The 15045-nt window shown below is 39.2% G+C and overlaps 1 protein-coding gene across 2 annotated transcripts; it reads right to left on the bottom strand.

The window, feature by feature from the left end:
* Positions 1-330: 330 nt before the first annotated feature.
* On the bottom strand, positions 331-12548 carry LOC149030102 (uncharacterized). 2 transcript variants are annotated; one of them, XM_089142416.1, is made up of 3 exons: positions 12442-12548; positions 12161-12353; positions 331-681 (listed from the first exon to the last, which is right to left on the bottom strand). In XM_089142416.1, exons 2-3 carry the CDS (start codon positions 12338-12340, stop codon positions 607-609), a joined length of 255 nt encoding a protein of 84 aa, XP_088998542.1. In that variant the 5' UTR covers positions 12341-12353; positions 12442-12548; the 3' UTR covers positions 331-606. The 2 variants fall into 2 exon arrangements, with proteins under 2 accessions (XP_088998542.1, XP_088998541.1); XM_089142415.1 differs by having other exon boundaries at positions 12161-12362.
* Positions 12549-15045: the final 2497 nt, after the last annotated feature.

Consider the following 15045-nt stretch of genomic DNA (forward strand, 5'->3'; position numbering starts at 1 on the left):
AATAATGCACCAGCTCTGCATAAGGATGATTTGCCAAAATAAAATAAAAAACAAAAAAACTGACCAGAATCTATCATCTCTCATCTCCTTTGTATGGCAAAGAGAGAAAAGGAAGAATCTATCCTACGCCTTCCACCCACAGGAGATTTTCTAGAAAAGCATACAACCGCTTCATAAATGTCCAACCAAAACCCTCTTTCCCTTTCTCTGATGTGAATGATGCCCATATACATGCCCAAACTTCTCTTTTTCCTAAAATGTCAAACATCTGATACTCAAAATCTCATGAAACTGGAAAGAAAAGAAAAGAAAAAGCTTGCACATCTACAAACAGTATATATCACAATTGGAAGATTCTCTCAAGAAAATAAATAAAATGCATGCAATGATACCAAATTTTTCCAAAATTTATTATACTAAAACAATGCAGATTTACCGTGATGCTTCAGTTAAGCATGGCAATGATTCAAATACAAGCAGACCAAGTTCTAAGAATTATCACAGGTAACTGAAACAACCTCAGTAATATCCAAAGCCAAATATCATATGGGTTCCTCAATAAGTTCAATATGTCTGAACACTTTACACAAATACCACCAAATTTGATCAGTATTCCTTGTTCCCAAAATTCTTGCACCAGAGCTGCGAAGGAATTGGGCGAACAGGAGGATGAGGCCGTTGCTGCAAGAAAACAGTCTCATTAGCTCTTGATCTAACTATTTAGGCAGAAGTAACAAATGAACTATATTAACACAGGCACAGATTTAAAATTTTGGTGGAGTAACCATCGTACCAATGAATCCGTCTCATTCAGAGACCTGGGTGATAAACAGCATAGTACCTGTTAATGGTTCCTCACTGTCACAATGGGTGATAAACAGTATCCTAGTCTCAAAACTGTTTTATCATCCTTGGTGCGGAATCTAACTGAAAAACCTTAATCAGCATATGTAATACAATGTCAAATCATTCTGAGTGTGACAACTTATCTCAAACTGGATTTCATGCATGCTGCTGCAATTAACAGCCCAAGCTTTAACTTATCATCCTATGCTAATATAATCTGAGTTAACTCATCTCCGGATTCAACATTTATGGAGGGTTTCATCATGATACCTCAAGTAACAGATAGTACCTCATCAAATGAGACGACTCTACTGTCTTGACTAGTTAGAAATTTAGAGCAGTCTACTATTCAACAATGGACTAATGATGCAGTTAAGAATGTCCAATGGGTCACAAAAGGAGTTTTTGAATACTTGACTTTGGCCCAATAGGGTGGGTTCTACAGACATTATGCTTCTTATTTTTTGCTTTGTGGATGTAATGGGTTTAATTTATAAGCCCATCAGCCCATAAGGTGGGGGCTTATAAATTGAACCCATTAATCGTTAAACACCCCTATCTATTGAATCAATTAATCGTTCAGCACTCAATAAGTAATATCTAAAAATTCTAACTCTGTATTTCATAGCTAGTTTTCCCACTCAAACTCATAACTAACAAGAAGTTTATTTCTATTTTGCAAGACCACATTCTCCACTTATCTCTTTTTAACAGTTTATATTTTGATACTCCTTTTTCACACACGGCAGTGAAGAATTAAATGCAGCAAGATTAAATCTGGATTACCTAGAGTCCATTACTCCCCAGCAGTAACCTGCTACCAACACACCAACATGGTTCTTCCTTGCCTTCTCCCATTCACTCCCCTGCCCAAACCTGGGTTGCATAACCAAACTGGATTCCATGCCCAACCAGTGCTGTCCACGTGTCCCCTTTCGTTCCCATTATTTCTAATTAGTGAACTGCTAATGCTCCTTATTCACATGTGGATAACTGATGCTTAGTGGAGATAACAGCTACTCTTACTACAGAGCAGTAGGCAGGATCCAACGAGTGTAAACTCATGAAATCAGTGGCCTATCAACACCACCCCCCTCGAGTTTCACCTTGTCCTCAAGGTGAAAATAAGAAATTGCTGATTCATGTCAGTATAATCTACCCAGGTGTTCTCACATTGTGGCAGGAACTTCCGTTTAATCTAATAATCCTTGGTCAGAGCAGCGGACTGCTAGCAGCTCTTCAAGGGTAAGTGTCAGCTCCCAATCTTCAGCCAAGCAGGTTGGTAGCCCTGTCCAATGACCTTCTTCAGTTAGGATACACGGAAGACAGGATGACTCTATCAGGTAGTCCATAATTGGAATTTGTAGGTATCAGGTCCTATCTTCTCAAGAATCAAATAAGGGCCGTAGAACTGTGGGCTAAGCTTCTCATTTGGTCCACTGCCCAGCTTCTTGAAGTGATAAGATTGCAATTTGAGGAAAATTTCATCCCCCACATCATAGGTAACTTTGCACAGGTGCTGATTTGCTGAACTTCACATGCGGTCTTGGGCTACTAGCAGATTAGCTTTTAGGTCATCCCAAATTCTGTCCCATTCCCTAAGATAGTGTCAACTTCATCCACCTTACTTAGGTGCCCATCCCAATGGAGTATGGTTGGCAGTTGGCGCCAATAAACAGCTTGGAATGGAGTCATCTTGGAGGAAGCATGATAGGTGGTGTCGTACCAATATTTAGCCCAAGCGAGCCAATCGGGCAAGTCTTTAAGCAGTCTGGCACAAGAACAGTGTAAATAAACCTCCAAACACCAATTAACCACCTCAGTTTGGCCATCTGTTTGAAGATGGTATGTACGGCTGAAGTTGAGAACAATTCAGTCCAGAAGTTACTTAGGAAAAGTCAATCTTGGACGGCAACAATAGATCGCGGCAATCAATGCAATTTGGCAACTTCTTTGATGAATAATATAGCCACCTAACGAGCTGTGTAGGGGGTCAGAGAGTGCCATAAAGTGAGCATACTTGGTCAACCTGTCAACTACAACCTTCAACCAGTATGATATTACCTCCCCTCGCTTTTAGCAACCCACCAATGAAATCCATGCTGATAAATGGGCAAGGTCTGAATGAGTCCCGCAAGGCTCATCGACTGATGCTTGCTCCTTTGGCACGTATCACAAGCTGCCACATGATAACTTGTGGTCTTTTTCATGCCAACCCAATACACAACTGCCACATTGCACTTGCAGGTCCATAGAAAACCTGACTGTCCTCCATAAGGGGTGGAATGGAATTCAGACAGCAGCTTGGGGATCAAGCAGGAGTCTTCTGCTAATACCAGCCTGTCTTATAGTACAGGATTCCATTCTTCAACTGGTACTTGGGATGATCAGCTGAGCCACTAAGTAAAGCCTGGATAATAGACTGGTAGAGGATGATTGTGGACTTCTTCAATGAGTTGTTCTCCTACCTGTCATATGCTGGCGGTGAGAGCCACTAGCTGGAATTCTCCTTCAGACTGTCATGATAAGGCATTGGCAGCTTTATTTTCAACATCCGGTTTGTAGACTATCCCAAAATTCTAGCGTAGTAGCTTCATAACCGATTTCTACAGATCACTAGCCACCATTTTTTGCTCCAAGAGGTACTTCAAACTGCGGTGGTTCCTTTCTAACTTTGAAGCAGCTACCAAGGAGATACTGTCTCCGCTTTATGACAACAAGAACAATTGCCATCAACTCTCAAATGTGGATTTGGCTTGAGCATGAGTGGACAAGCCCCAACTCCATTAAGCTATGGGATGGCCATCCAGCATAAGTACTGCTCCTTAACCAAGTCCTGAAGCATTGGTCTCCACCACAAATTCCTTGTTGAAATCTGGCATCGCAAGTACCGGCATTGTTGTCGTGGCCTCCTTGAGTAACTGGAATGTTTCCAAGGGCTTGTAATCCCAATTAAAGGCATCCTTCTTTAACAACTGTGTGAGTGGTGCAGGCACCTTCTATAGACCTTTACAAACTTCAAGCAATATCCTGTCAATCCCAAAATCTACACAAAGCCTTCAAATCTTTGGGAACAGGCCATTCGAGCATGCTCTTTATTTTTTGGGGATCGTTTGACACACACTCTTGGCCAAGATTATGTACCCAACTACTTCAGCTTTGACACTCCAAATGAGCATTTTTTTCCCCCGCTAACCGATGTTGCGCTAACAAGGAGAAGGCAACCCACAGTTGGGTCACATGCTCTTCACATGACCTACTAATACGCAAACATTCACAAAATACCACATTCATCAATGCCTGAAAAGTTGTTTGGGCATTGGATAAGCCAAATGGCATTACGAGATGCTCATAATGTCCATTATGTGTTCTAGAAGCTGTCTTTTCAATATCCTATTCAGCCACTCTAATTTGGTGATATCTCACTTTAAGGTCGAGTTTGCTAAACCAAGGTTTAAAGTATCCCACGATACCATACGATACTAGCCAATATGTAACCATATTGGACACAACCAATACGATACATCTCGATATGTCTCTCTATTGAATTGCCCTAAAATACATTAGACTCTATAATACAACACTTGATATGAGACGATATGTCTGTTAAAATCACATGACCAATACGATACTTGATACCGATACTTTACACTTTGTGCTAACCACTTGTGCTCCTCCCAATTCATCCAAAAGCTCATCAATGGCAGGAATATGAAATTTATCACGAATTTATTTTGTTCAATGTCTGGTAGTCCACACAAAGCCTCTTGCCACCATCTTTTTTTGTACCAGCAACATCAGACAAGAGAATAGACTTATGCTTGGTCGATTATTCCCAAGCCTACATCTTGCTCGCCAGTTTCTCCATTTCATTTTTTTGCGCATGTGGGTAGCGACACGGTTTGAAGTAGAGCTCCATACCACTAGTCCTTCAAGTGGTAACAATCGCAGCCAATACCCTTGTTAGGTACCTGAATGAGGCTACTTAACAAGGTGGAATAACTCAAGAAGAAAAAAGGGACTTTGAATAAAAGTTGAATAAGAAACAATACAACACCAGCAGGGTGATCCTACGGCACCCAAGAGCAATAGCCTCACATAAACTTTCCCAATGCTAAACCCCCCCAAACGCCAACCAACAAAAGGACTAAAAAAAGAAAAACAAAAATTAACCAACAACCAAAAGAACAATGGATCGACGTCCCAGAATTAGGGATGCCGAGGAGAGTGTATGGACCTATCACCCTTCTCCTCCTAGTTGCATCATTCTCCACAATCCATGTATCAAAGTATCCTTGTGCAAAAGGGAGGGGTCTCCTTGTAGTCTAGCATGTTTCTTGTTCCATTCAAAACTAGTATGTTGCTTCCAGTTATGACAAACCTCTATAAACACAGATAGCCATTGAATGCCAAAGATAACATCAACAATCCCCAAGTTAAATGGTAACAAACTCAAAGTGAAAATGGCATTGCCACGTTCAATCAACACTTCTAGAAAAATACTCTGCCCTGGAACGCACTACCCATCACCCGGCATGACTTTAAATCCCTTTTCCTGCACATTTAGCCCCATTTCTTCTGCCCAATCACACCGCACAAAATTGTGTGATGCACCATAGTCGACCAAAACCACCATTCAATGCCCACAAATTGTCTCCCACAACTTCGTGGTCTACAATGTGTCTATTTCCACCAAGGAGTGGCAATAAAGCTCCACCTCCACCACTGGTGTCTCTTCTTGGCCAATCTTAGTGTCACCATTGATTGATTCAGTGCCTTCATCGCCATTTAGTAGCATCAGAGACAGCCACTTGTGAGGGCACACATGGTTTCAAGAATAAGGTCCATCACACCTAAAGTAGAGTTCTTTCTTGTATTTTGCCCTCTGTTCAGATAGAGACAACCACATGTACGTCAGCCCTTGATTTTCCAAACATGCAGTCACTTGAGGAGGCTGTCCAGCATCATGTTTCCCCATTCCTTAAGTCTCAGTTCGAACCTAGTTTGGGTTAATTGGTTGGTTTGCATGAACTGGGGCTGGGTTCATTGAAGAAGTGGGCCAATGACTTCTGAACTTGCACCTAGGCCTATTAAGTCGGCTGGATATGTGTTGGGCCTAAATGCGTCCTTAAAGCACCATTCCTAGCTTCAATTGCCAATGCTAAGTCCATTAGCTGGTCCAAATCAGCTAGTGCGAATACCATAATCTATATTTGTATTTCTTCATCCAAACCAACGAGAAACGGTCCTCTTAGCCACTCTTGATCTCACGTGATTGGTGCACTGCCAAACACTCGAATTTCTCTCAATACTCAGCCATGGAACCAATTTGCCGGAGTGTAATCAACTCTCCTTGTGGAGTTTTCAGTTGAAAAGATCTGAATCTCCTCATTACTCCCTCCTTCAATTCCATCCAATATCAAAAAGGTGTAACCAATTCTCAAAATTGCAGCCAATCCAATGCAGCTCCCTCAAAACAAATGAGTGCTACTAGCATATTCTCTTACACTCATATGTTGTTAATGATAAAATATCTTTCAGCACACCCTACCCATCCCATAGGGTCTTCCCCCAAGAAATCAGTAGTTTTAGACATCGCCGTAGGTATTGATGCGAACACAGGGACCCCCCCAGGTCCAAAACCCTAAGTGGGGCCCCCAGGATGGATCCAAGAAGCTTCCATAGGCTTGCCAAACCCCTAAAGAGGGGTATTTTGGGCATTTTAGCCCTTATTTTACTCCTGAATTTAATTTAGGATTTATTTCAGAATTTTGCTGAGTCAAATTGAGTCTAATTTGGACTTGTTTGAGTCTTCTATTGTGAGTTAAAGCTGTGTTTTGAAAGAGTCCAATTTGAGATTAAGTTGGTTGCTTAGTTAGCATGTGCTTAATTAGATGACTTAAAGTGTGTGAGTGAGATCTCAGATCCAAGGGCTGAAATCGCATAGTAATTTGATTCCTTTTGATAAGTGTCTTAAGAGTCCAATTGAGTTGTAAAGGAATCCTTAACTCATAAGGAAGTCCTAAGCATAGAGAAAATTTTGGTCGAAACCCAAGTTTCGGCCTAGCAAAAAATCAAAATTCAGGTTTTGACCGAAATTTAGGTGGAAACCTAGTACTTTTTGAAATTTCGACCCAAGGTTTCGGGTCTAATATGACCTCCATTTCATCTAATTTCTTGCCTTCTACTTATTTGAAGCATAATAAACACAATGAAACTAGTATTTTGCCCCAAAAAGGCCACTCAAAAGTTATCATTCAAGTATACTAATAAATAATTGGTTCCAACAAGTACAAACAGTATTGCATACATGCATAGAATTATCAGCATACATGAATTGTTTGATAGAATGGTTATATATACAACAAATCAACGAAATACAATGACCAACTAGATCAAGTGATGGTGTCTCACATGCATTAAGTTTAAGCCCATATATCATGTATACATATGTAGTTAGAAATTTAGAAAATAGTTCTTAAGATCAAAAATTTTAAAAAAGTAGTTGCAATAATCAAAATATAAGTTTAACAACACACAATCATAGATCAATAGTCCTAGACTAAACCTAAATTAATTTCAAAGCAATACAAGATCATTTAAGGCTTGAAGAAAACAAAAATGGAAGTTTGGAACTGTTGGGTATGGCTCATACTCACATTCTGTTGCCGACGAGTTTCCTTTGTAGTTTGGGCTTAGGCCCATGAATAGTTGTTGAAGCTTAAAAGGTGTTTAAAGGCAAAAAAGGAGCAAAAGAGGTGTTTGAAGGTAAAGTAGTTGTGGAAATTATGTGAAAATGAGATAGAAATTACAAAAACCGAGGAAAAACAAGTTTTAGTGTCGAAACCTGAGAAATTTGGGTTGAAACTTGCGAAATGGTTAAAATTTCCAAAATTTTGGCCGAAACTTTAAACTTTAGGGAAAATCTTGGGTTGAAATTTTTTTTCCATGGTCCTAAGTTAAGTCTGAGTCAGTTACTTATCATTATAAGTTATCCTTAGTCTCGAAGGTTAATAGAAAATATTGAGTTGAGGGCCGGGACCTCCTTTATTGGATGGGTCTCAGTTGAGGGGTTGAGTCAGAAATTCTGTTTCTTCTTCAGCTTTCAATAAGTTCGAAGTCTTCAAGGCAATCAAGCATTCAATTCAAGTTCAGAACTGCAAATCAGCCATCATCTTAAACCTTCAAGCATCTGTCCAGAATTCCCAAGTGACTAGAAGACCCCACTCCAGCCCTAATCCTTCCCCACTTCTGTCCGCAAGCCTCCCTGCCCCTTCCCTCTAGTTTTGGCCTTGAAAACCCTCCCTACCCCAATCACAAATACCCCTAGACCCCATCCCTACAGTTTCCCTTACATCCTGGTCACTTCCTGAGTAGCAGCAGCCTCTCCCATCTCCTTCTTCTCCTTCCCCACGTTTTCAGTCCTAGCCCTAATAGGAAAGCCATATTCCAAGGCCCAATTGAACCCTTTTCCCTTCTCTTTTGGTCACCCTTAAGCCTAGAATACAGTCCTAATCTTATTTCCCCAAATCTGCCATATTTCTAAAGTTTAACAAAAACCTGCACTTCATCTTCTACCTTGGCTTGCAGAAAATTCAAAATTGCAGAAATCTGAATTTTATTGGAGTCTGTCAATTAGATCTACTTCTAGTTGAAAGACGACAATAGAATTCAATTCTGGAAATCAGAACCAGAAACCCTAGACCTTCTCCTAACCCTAACCAAATCCCTAAACCCAACCCTAGTTGACCTAGGACTCCAATTTTGAAATCTGAACTTGAAACATCAACTTGTTTCAGATCTGAAACTCAATCACAGCATGTTTGAACAGCTTAAAAGCACCTTAAAAACCTTCTTTCTATTGCAGGAACTCCTGGGCAGCCACCTAATCTAGGAAACTTCATCAGGAACCCTAACCCTAGATCGTGGTTTACATCAAGTATCCCTTGGATTCCCTCGGGCACCGTTTGTTTGCAGAAGTGGGGTGGGAAAAATAAACTTGCGGGACCCATATGTAGTGGGGTGAGGGAATAGAAAAGGAAAGGAAAGGATTTTGGGGAAAAGTCTTAAATATGGGTCTTATCACAAACAAAAACAAACTCTAAATGATAAGAATCCCTTTGGATAAGGAATCTTATCACAACCAACTAACTTCCACTCAAACTAGAGCTCTCAAATAACTTTCAAATTGGGACTCCAAAGAAAACATAGAAAAGGACTTTAGAAAAATAACTGGATTTATTCCAGCTACTTAGGACTTGATCCAGGGTGGAAAATGACCAAACCACCAAATTACCCTTTTATTGGTCCCCCACCCCCACCCCCACCCCCGTGGGGGGCTTGCCTCAAAACATGGGTGGGTCTGGGCCATCCTTTGGCCCTTCTTGGGATATCCTGGGCTGGTTACATCACCAAGGCTATATTTATAGCTTTACATAAGAAATCTAAGTGAAATTAGGACTTAGAAACTAACTCTCCCCTAGTGTAGTCAACATACCAATCCAAATTCAAATAGGACTCCTTATATCCTAGACTGACTTTGACTCTTAAACTAAAATAAAACATATGAAAAAGACTACACTGCCTCTATGACTTCAGTTGCGCAAAAGTTACATAATTAAACCAATTGAACTGAAATAAAAACAGATTTTCATACTTGGCCTAAGCACTAAACTTATGGTCCCATAGGATTGGCCCATGACCACATAAACCAACTGAACAATCATCTGGGTGAATGAAATGCGATTTGGATCAGGTCTATCTTAAGTTTGGAGAAGATTCAATCAAAATTTCAGCAGGTTTTAACTGTAACTTGGCTGAAAAGAATTCTCGTGAAAGATACCCTTGCATGTGACCTTCCAAAAGGGAAGAAGAACAGTTGCAGGTTTTCAGTTTCAGACTTACCTCTTCATGATGAATAAAACCTTGAAATCAGAAGGTTGGACCATAATAATAACAGAGATGCAAACACAAACTACCTGGCTTCCCACCACTAATCAGATTCAATCAGCGTGACCAAACCCCTCAACACCCCACCCCCAAAAAAAAAATCTTAAGTGGAGGGAAAAGCATAGCAGCAAAAAGCTTTTCATGAACATCAAAATCTGTGTTCAATGACATTGGCCCCTTTCAATCTCATATAACAGACATAAAAATAGACTCAAAACACTAAAAGGTAAAGGCTAACCCACTTGTTAACCTATTAGGTAAGCTAAACCGCCTATTACTAGGTAGGAAGAGAAAAATCAAAAGGATCGAATTAACTTCCATTATTTAGAGGTGAACCATAGGACATCAAAAGCTATGGTATCTTATGGGCCTAACATAGGTCACATCCTGAAATAAGAAGGAAATAGACCCAAAACAAGGCTGGACTTAAAAGAGTTCTAATCCAACCCAGCTAATGTACTTAACAAAGAATTACTCACAACTTGAACTGAACCACATAGAATTGGTTCAATTGAACTAACCAAAAATAACTTAAAATAAACCACACAAAGGAATAAACGAACTAATTTCATATGTGGCCTTATTTCACATAGTTTAGACCTATAAAATAGCCTATTAGATTAAAAACCGATGGGATCAATAACCCAAGATGAATGAAACACAACCTGAGACTTACTACAACAACAACAAGAAGCCTTTTCCAAACTAAATGATGGATCATTGCTGTTCGATCAGCTCTATTTGAGGCCTTAGTAGATACAAGGCCTAAGATATGCATATCCTTTCTCACCACTCTTTTTAAGGTTATCTTAGGTTTGCCCCTTGTTCTCTAACTCCTTCAATCTAGATTATTTAGCTTCTCCCACAAGGGGCATTTAAAAGCTTCCATTTGAACGTGGCCATGCCACATCAATCTACTTTCTTGTAACTTGTCATTTTGTTAGGACTACTCTCAGTCCAACTCTAATATGATCATTCCTTACATTATCCTTCCTAGTTTTGCAACTCATCCATATTAGCATCCTCATTTCGCGACATTGAGTTTATCTATATGATGATTCTTAAACACTCTATACCATACACAATAGTTGTCCGTAAGAAAGTCTTATAGAATTTTCCTTTGAGCTTTCAAGGAATTCATCAATCACATAGGACCTCAAACACACCTCACCCCTTCCTCCACCTTATCTTAATTCTTCGGGAAACATCATCCTCTATATCACCTTTTTTTAACTTATGATTGAGATAAGGAACCTAAAATAAGTGCTTTGTGGAATCTCCTTCTCATCAAGTCTTACCACCTCCATAAGCCCAACCTTAGACTTATTCCAACATTAAATATAACTATTTCTGAGGATGTTGTGTTGTATTGATCAGTTTCCCTACCACTTAAATGGTTCTGGAACCAAGAAGATTTATTAGACTTCCCATGGATATAGACGATGGATAAGGTAGAAAAATCCGAGCATGGATTCAAAGGCAAAAGTGGGCACAATTCTCAGAAAGGTTTAGGTCCATATAGATTGTTAATAAATCAAAAAAACTTGAAGATATGTCAACGCCCTCTGGAAAATAGAGACTAACCATTCTTAAATAATAACAATGAGATAAAAGAACTTGGGCACATTAAGCTATAAGAGGACATAACACATAGGCTTAGTTACACAGACAATTCAAGGACAACTATAAAAGATAAAAAATAAAAACCAATAATCATAAGTTCTGGAATATCACTTATGGACTTAAATCCCTTTGGAGTCATTGTCTTACTTAAATGTCATAGTTTGCCAAATTAACAACCTACTCCCACTGACAGCCCTGTGAGTTTTCTATCAACTTTGGAATACTTCCATTGAAAGTTCAATCACTAGCAAAACACTTTAAACAATACAATTTGGTCAAGACCTTATACTTGACAGGGTGAATAGGATGAAACACGGTTAACCTTCCATCCCTCCCTTCGTATACAGTTCCCTAGATTATTCATCTCAGAAGGAAAAAGATTCACCTTTATCAAGGCACACAGCTACCAGCCAAACAAAACACTAACCAAGAAACAAACCCGCACCCCTGGTAAAAATGAATGCAAATGACCAGTTCATTTCGCTTTTCCTAAAATGCATAACACGAGAGAAAGCTTCCCGGAGGCAGAAATTTTGATGTCAACTTAATGAGATTTACGCAACTGAAGAACTGGTAATCACTACAACAACCTAGTCAACACTCGCCCGGTTTGCAAATCAGACCTCGGATTATATGTTATATTCAACAGAAGAGAAAGAAAAATTCACAGAAGCAATAATAGCAAGGAATGACCAATTAGCAATCATAGATAAAAGAATCCCAAAATAAAAGAAACCGAAACCTCGAGTTCTGCAGATTTCATGGCAATGGGAATGCAAACAAGAAAGATCCCGGCCATGGCGATTGCGGTGTTTCGTTTCCAATGCTTAGGCCTGCAGTATGGACCACCAGTCATAGACCAAACCTTGGTTCTGAAGTCCCCATGGGCTCCCTCTCCGTGACCGTGTTCTCCGCCCGCCATGAATGCTCTTTTCCTACAATTTCTTCGATACAAAGGATCTAATAAAACCCTAATTTAGATCAATTAAGTAGAGAATCGACAAAGGATAGCTGGTGACTTACCTTCTTCTGCCAACTAGAGATGCAGGCTCAGAGTGGTCCTTCGCCTTCAACGGTACTGGTTCTGGTTCTGTAGATGCATTTCGTACGTGTGATACTTCGTGTGGATCGCGATTTTTATTGGGCATATGGATCGGGCTTCGGTGTGACGTCAACTACAAGCAAACGGATGTATTGGAGTCTACTTTACCTTTCAGATGAAGGTAAAAAGCATCTTGAAATCATTGACAAACGATCCAGTCTGCCATTACCGGCTATCCATGAGATCTGACCGTTCGATTGAAGCTATTAAACGGTGGATATACTTCTAACATGGTGGTGGCAGCAACCTCTATTTTAGGATTTAAGGAGACCCAGAGGAACTCTTGTCTACCTGGGGACCCCTCTGTTCTTCTCTAATCCCATATCCGAAGACCCTTAACTTCTGCCTATATAAAATACGAAGGAGAATCTCTACCCTCTATTTCCTACATTTTTTGGTATGAAAAAATCTCTTTTCTATGCAAGCACGAGTGTTTTAATCCGATTTGTATGGGTTAAAACATATGGTAAAGGGAGGGAGGGCCATTTTGTTTTGTATGTTTTGGCCAATAAAAAAAAACCATGTCTTATTTGCCTAATAAGATGAGGGGAGGGAGGGGTTCTAGGTTTCAAGAAGATAGAGAATTCAACAAAGCTCTTCTATTGGGGTCTTGCTTGGGTTCTGTGCATTTATGGTTCCAGGCTTCAAGAAGATGGAGAATTCAATAAAGCTCTTTGATTGGGGTCTTACTTGGGTCATGCACATTAAATGACACATAACCATCAATCCACACATTCTGGACTATCAGATCAAAATTTCAGTTGAAATTTCGCCAACCGCGAAAATCAAAAGGGGGATTTCGAATCTCGTCGACCAAGACGGATCTGACCCATTTGTTTTGCTCTTGTTGTTGCTGAATTAATTTATTCATTATCATTACCACCCTCCCCTGATTATTGGAAATATATTTCTTCTACTGAAATTTTTACAACAAAAGTGGTTGAGAAGTAACTCTTTGAGGAATGAATTTTCTAGTTGGTGGCATTTCATTTGGCATATGAATATTCATCCCCAAACGCAAGCTCTTTCTTTTGGCATGTTCTCCATGCAGGACTATCAGTTAATGTCATTCTATCTCAATGGCTCCCAATTCAATCATCCTGTGTTCTATGTGGTGATGGTGCAAAGTCCTCTTGGGACCTCTTACTTTCTTATAAATTGACTAAAGCAAATTTGGACGGCAAGACCTCTTGGGATAAGACCTTAATACCTTTAAAAGAGATCTCTTCAACATTTGTGTTGATTTCTCCTCTTAGACCTTGATTTAGACAAAGCTTCTCTCGAATGGGTGTTTTTAATTTTTATTATTATTTGCTACTTTGTCTGTGTGAACGTGAGTGATTCATTACCTTTTAGAAAAAATAAGCCCAACCTTATTAGTGGTTCTTCAGTCTGTATCACTTTATACAACAGAGCTCCACTTTTCTCCCATGGGTTACGAAAGGAAGATCCTTAAGATTTATTATTAGGTGTGAAAGGGCTTTTAGGGAAATCTAAATTTACACCTTTCCAGCATAGCCATCTCTTACAATGGTTCAAAAACCTAGCTAGACAAGCTCTCTATGAACATGTGGTTTTGACCATTCTCTCACTCCCTGGTCCTAGTACTTGTTCGGTTGTTCCGTCTAGTAATAAAGTTTCGTTTCCCTTGAAAAAAATGTGACGACAAATTTGTAATCTAACTTTTGGGTTCAGGGTTGAACCGTCTAGGTTTAATGTTGCTTGGTTAGCACTCTTTTTAAACTGGCACCATTGGTTCGTGTGACCCAAACTATATTGGCTCACAGCTCTATTAGGGGTCATTCACACGGTGATATTTTAGGGATTTTCTTCTTCTTCTTCGATTGTTTTGTTGGGTTTCTCTCTACTTCTCTTTATTATGTAATTTCAAAGGTGCTCTTGGCTCTTTTTCAGTAACCTTTCGTCACCCCACTACACTACACATGGGACTTACATGTTTTTTTTTCCAGCTCTTTTTTTTTCCCATCCCACCATTGCAAACAAACACAACACTGTTCCTATCAAGTATCAAGTATGGTGTTAACCGTGTTATGTGGGCCTTCTCAAACTGGTCAGACTGTCTTGAAACAGAGAGATACGTGATAGAGAAATATCCAGTACAATGTCAGTTAAAAATGCATTCATACTTCGTTCAATAGTAAGCAAACGTACTTTCAATGTTGATAAAATTACATGATTAACCACTTTTAGGTTTTATTTTACAAAAATAGCCACTAAATGTTTTACTTAACAAAATTAGCTAAACTAAGTTTGGGTTTACAAAACTAGCAAAAAACAGTAATTTTTCATTTCTTTGACATTTTTAATCCTTAAAACTATTTTGTTCAAAAAGGAAAAATCACTATTTTGTTCAAAATGAAAAAATTACTAATTTTTTTATTTCATTTGGACATTTTTACCCTTATATTGGAATGATTAATTTTAGGAAAAAAAAATATCAAAATGTATGAACAATCACTATTTTAGTTAGTTTTGTAATTTCAAATTTAATTTTAGCTAATTTT

This window comes from Hakea prostrata, chromosome 1 (genome assembly GCF_041222555.1).
Source record: "Hakea prostrata isolate BN-2017 chromosome 1, UWA_Hpros_2, whole genome shotgun sequence".
Taxonomy (NCBI): Eukaryota; Viridiplantae; Streptophyta; class Magnoliopsida; order Proteales; family Proteaceae; genus Hakea; species Hakea prostrata.

What these genes read in the sequence shown, in the direction of transcription:
- LOC149030102 (XM_089142416.1), bottom strand. Translation starts at nt 12,340, where the DNA reads ATGGCGGGCGGAGAACACGGTCACGGAGAGGGAGCCCATGGGGACTTC. An exon ending in TGAAATCTGCAGAACTCGAG is followed by an intron (nt 682 to 12,160) that starts GTTTCGGTTTCT and finishes GTTTTCTTGCAG; the next exon opens with CAACGGCCTCATCCTCCTGT.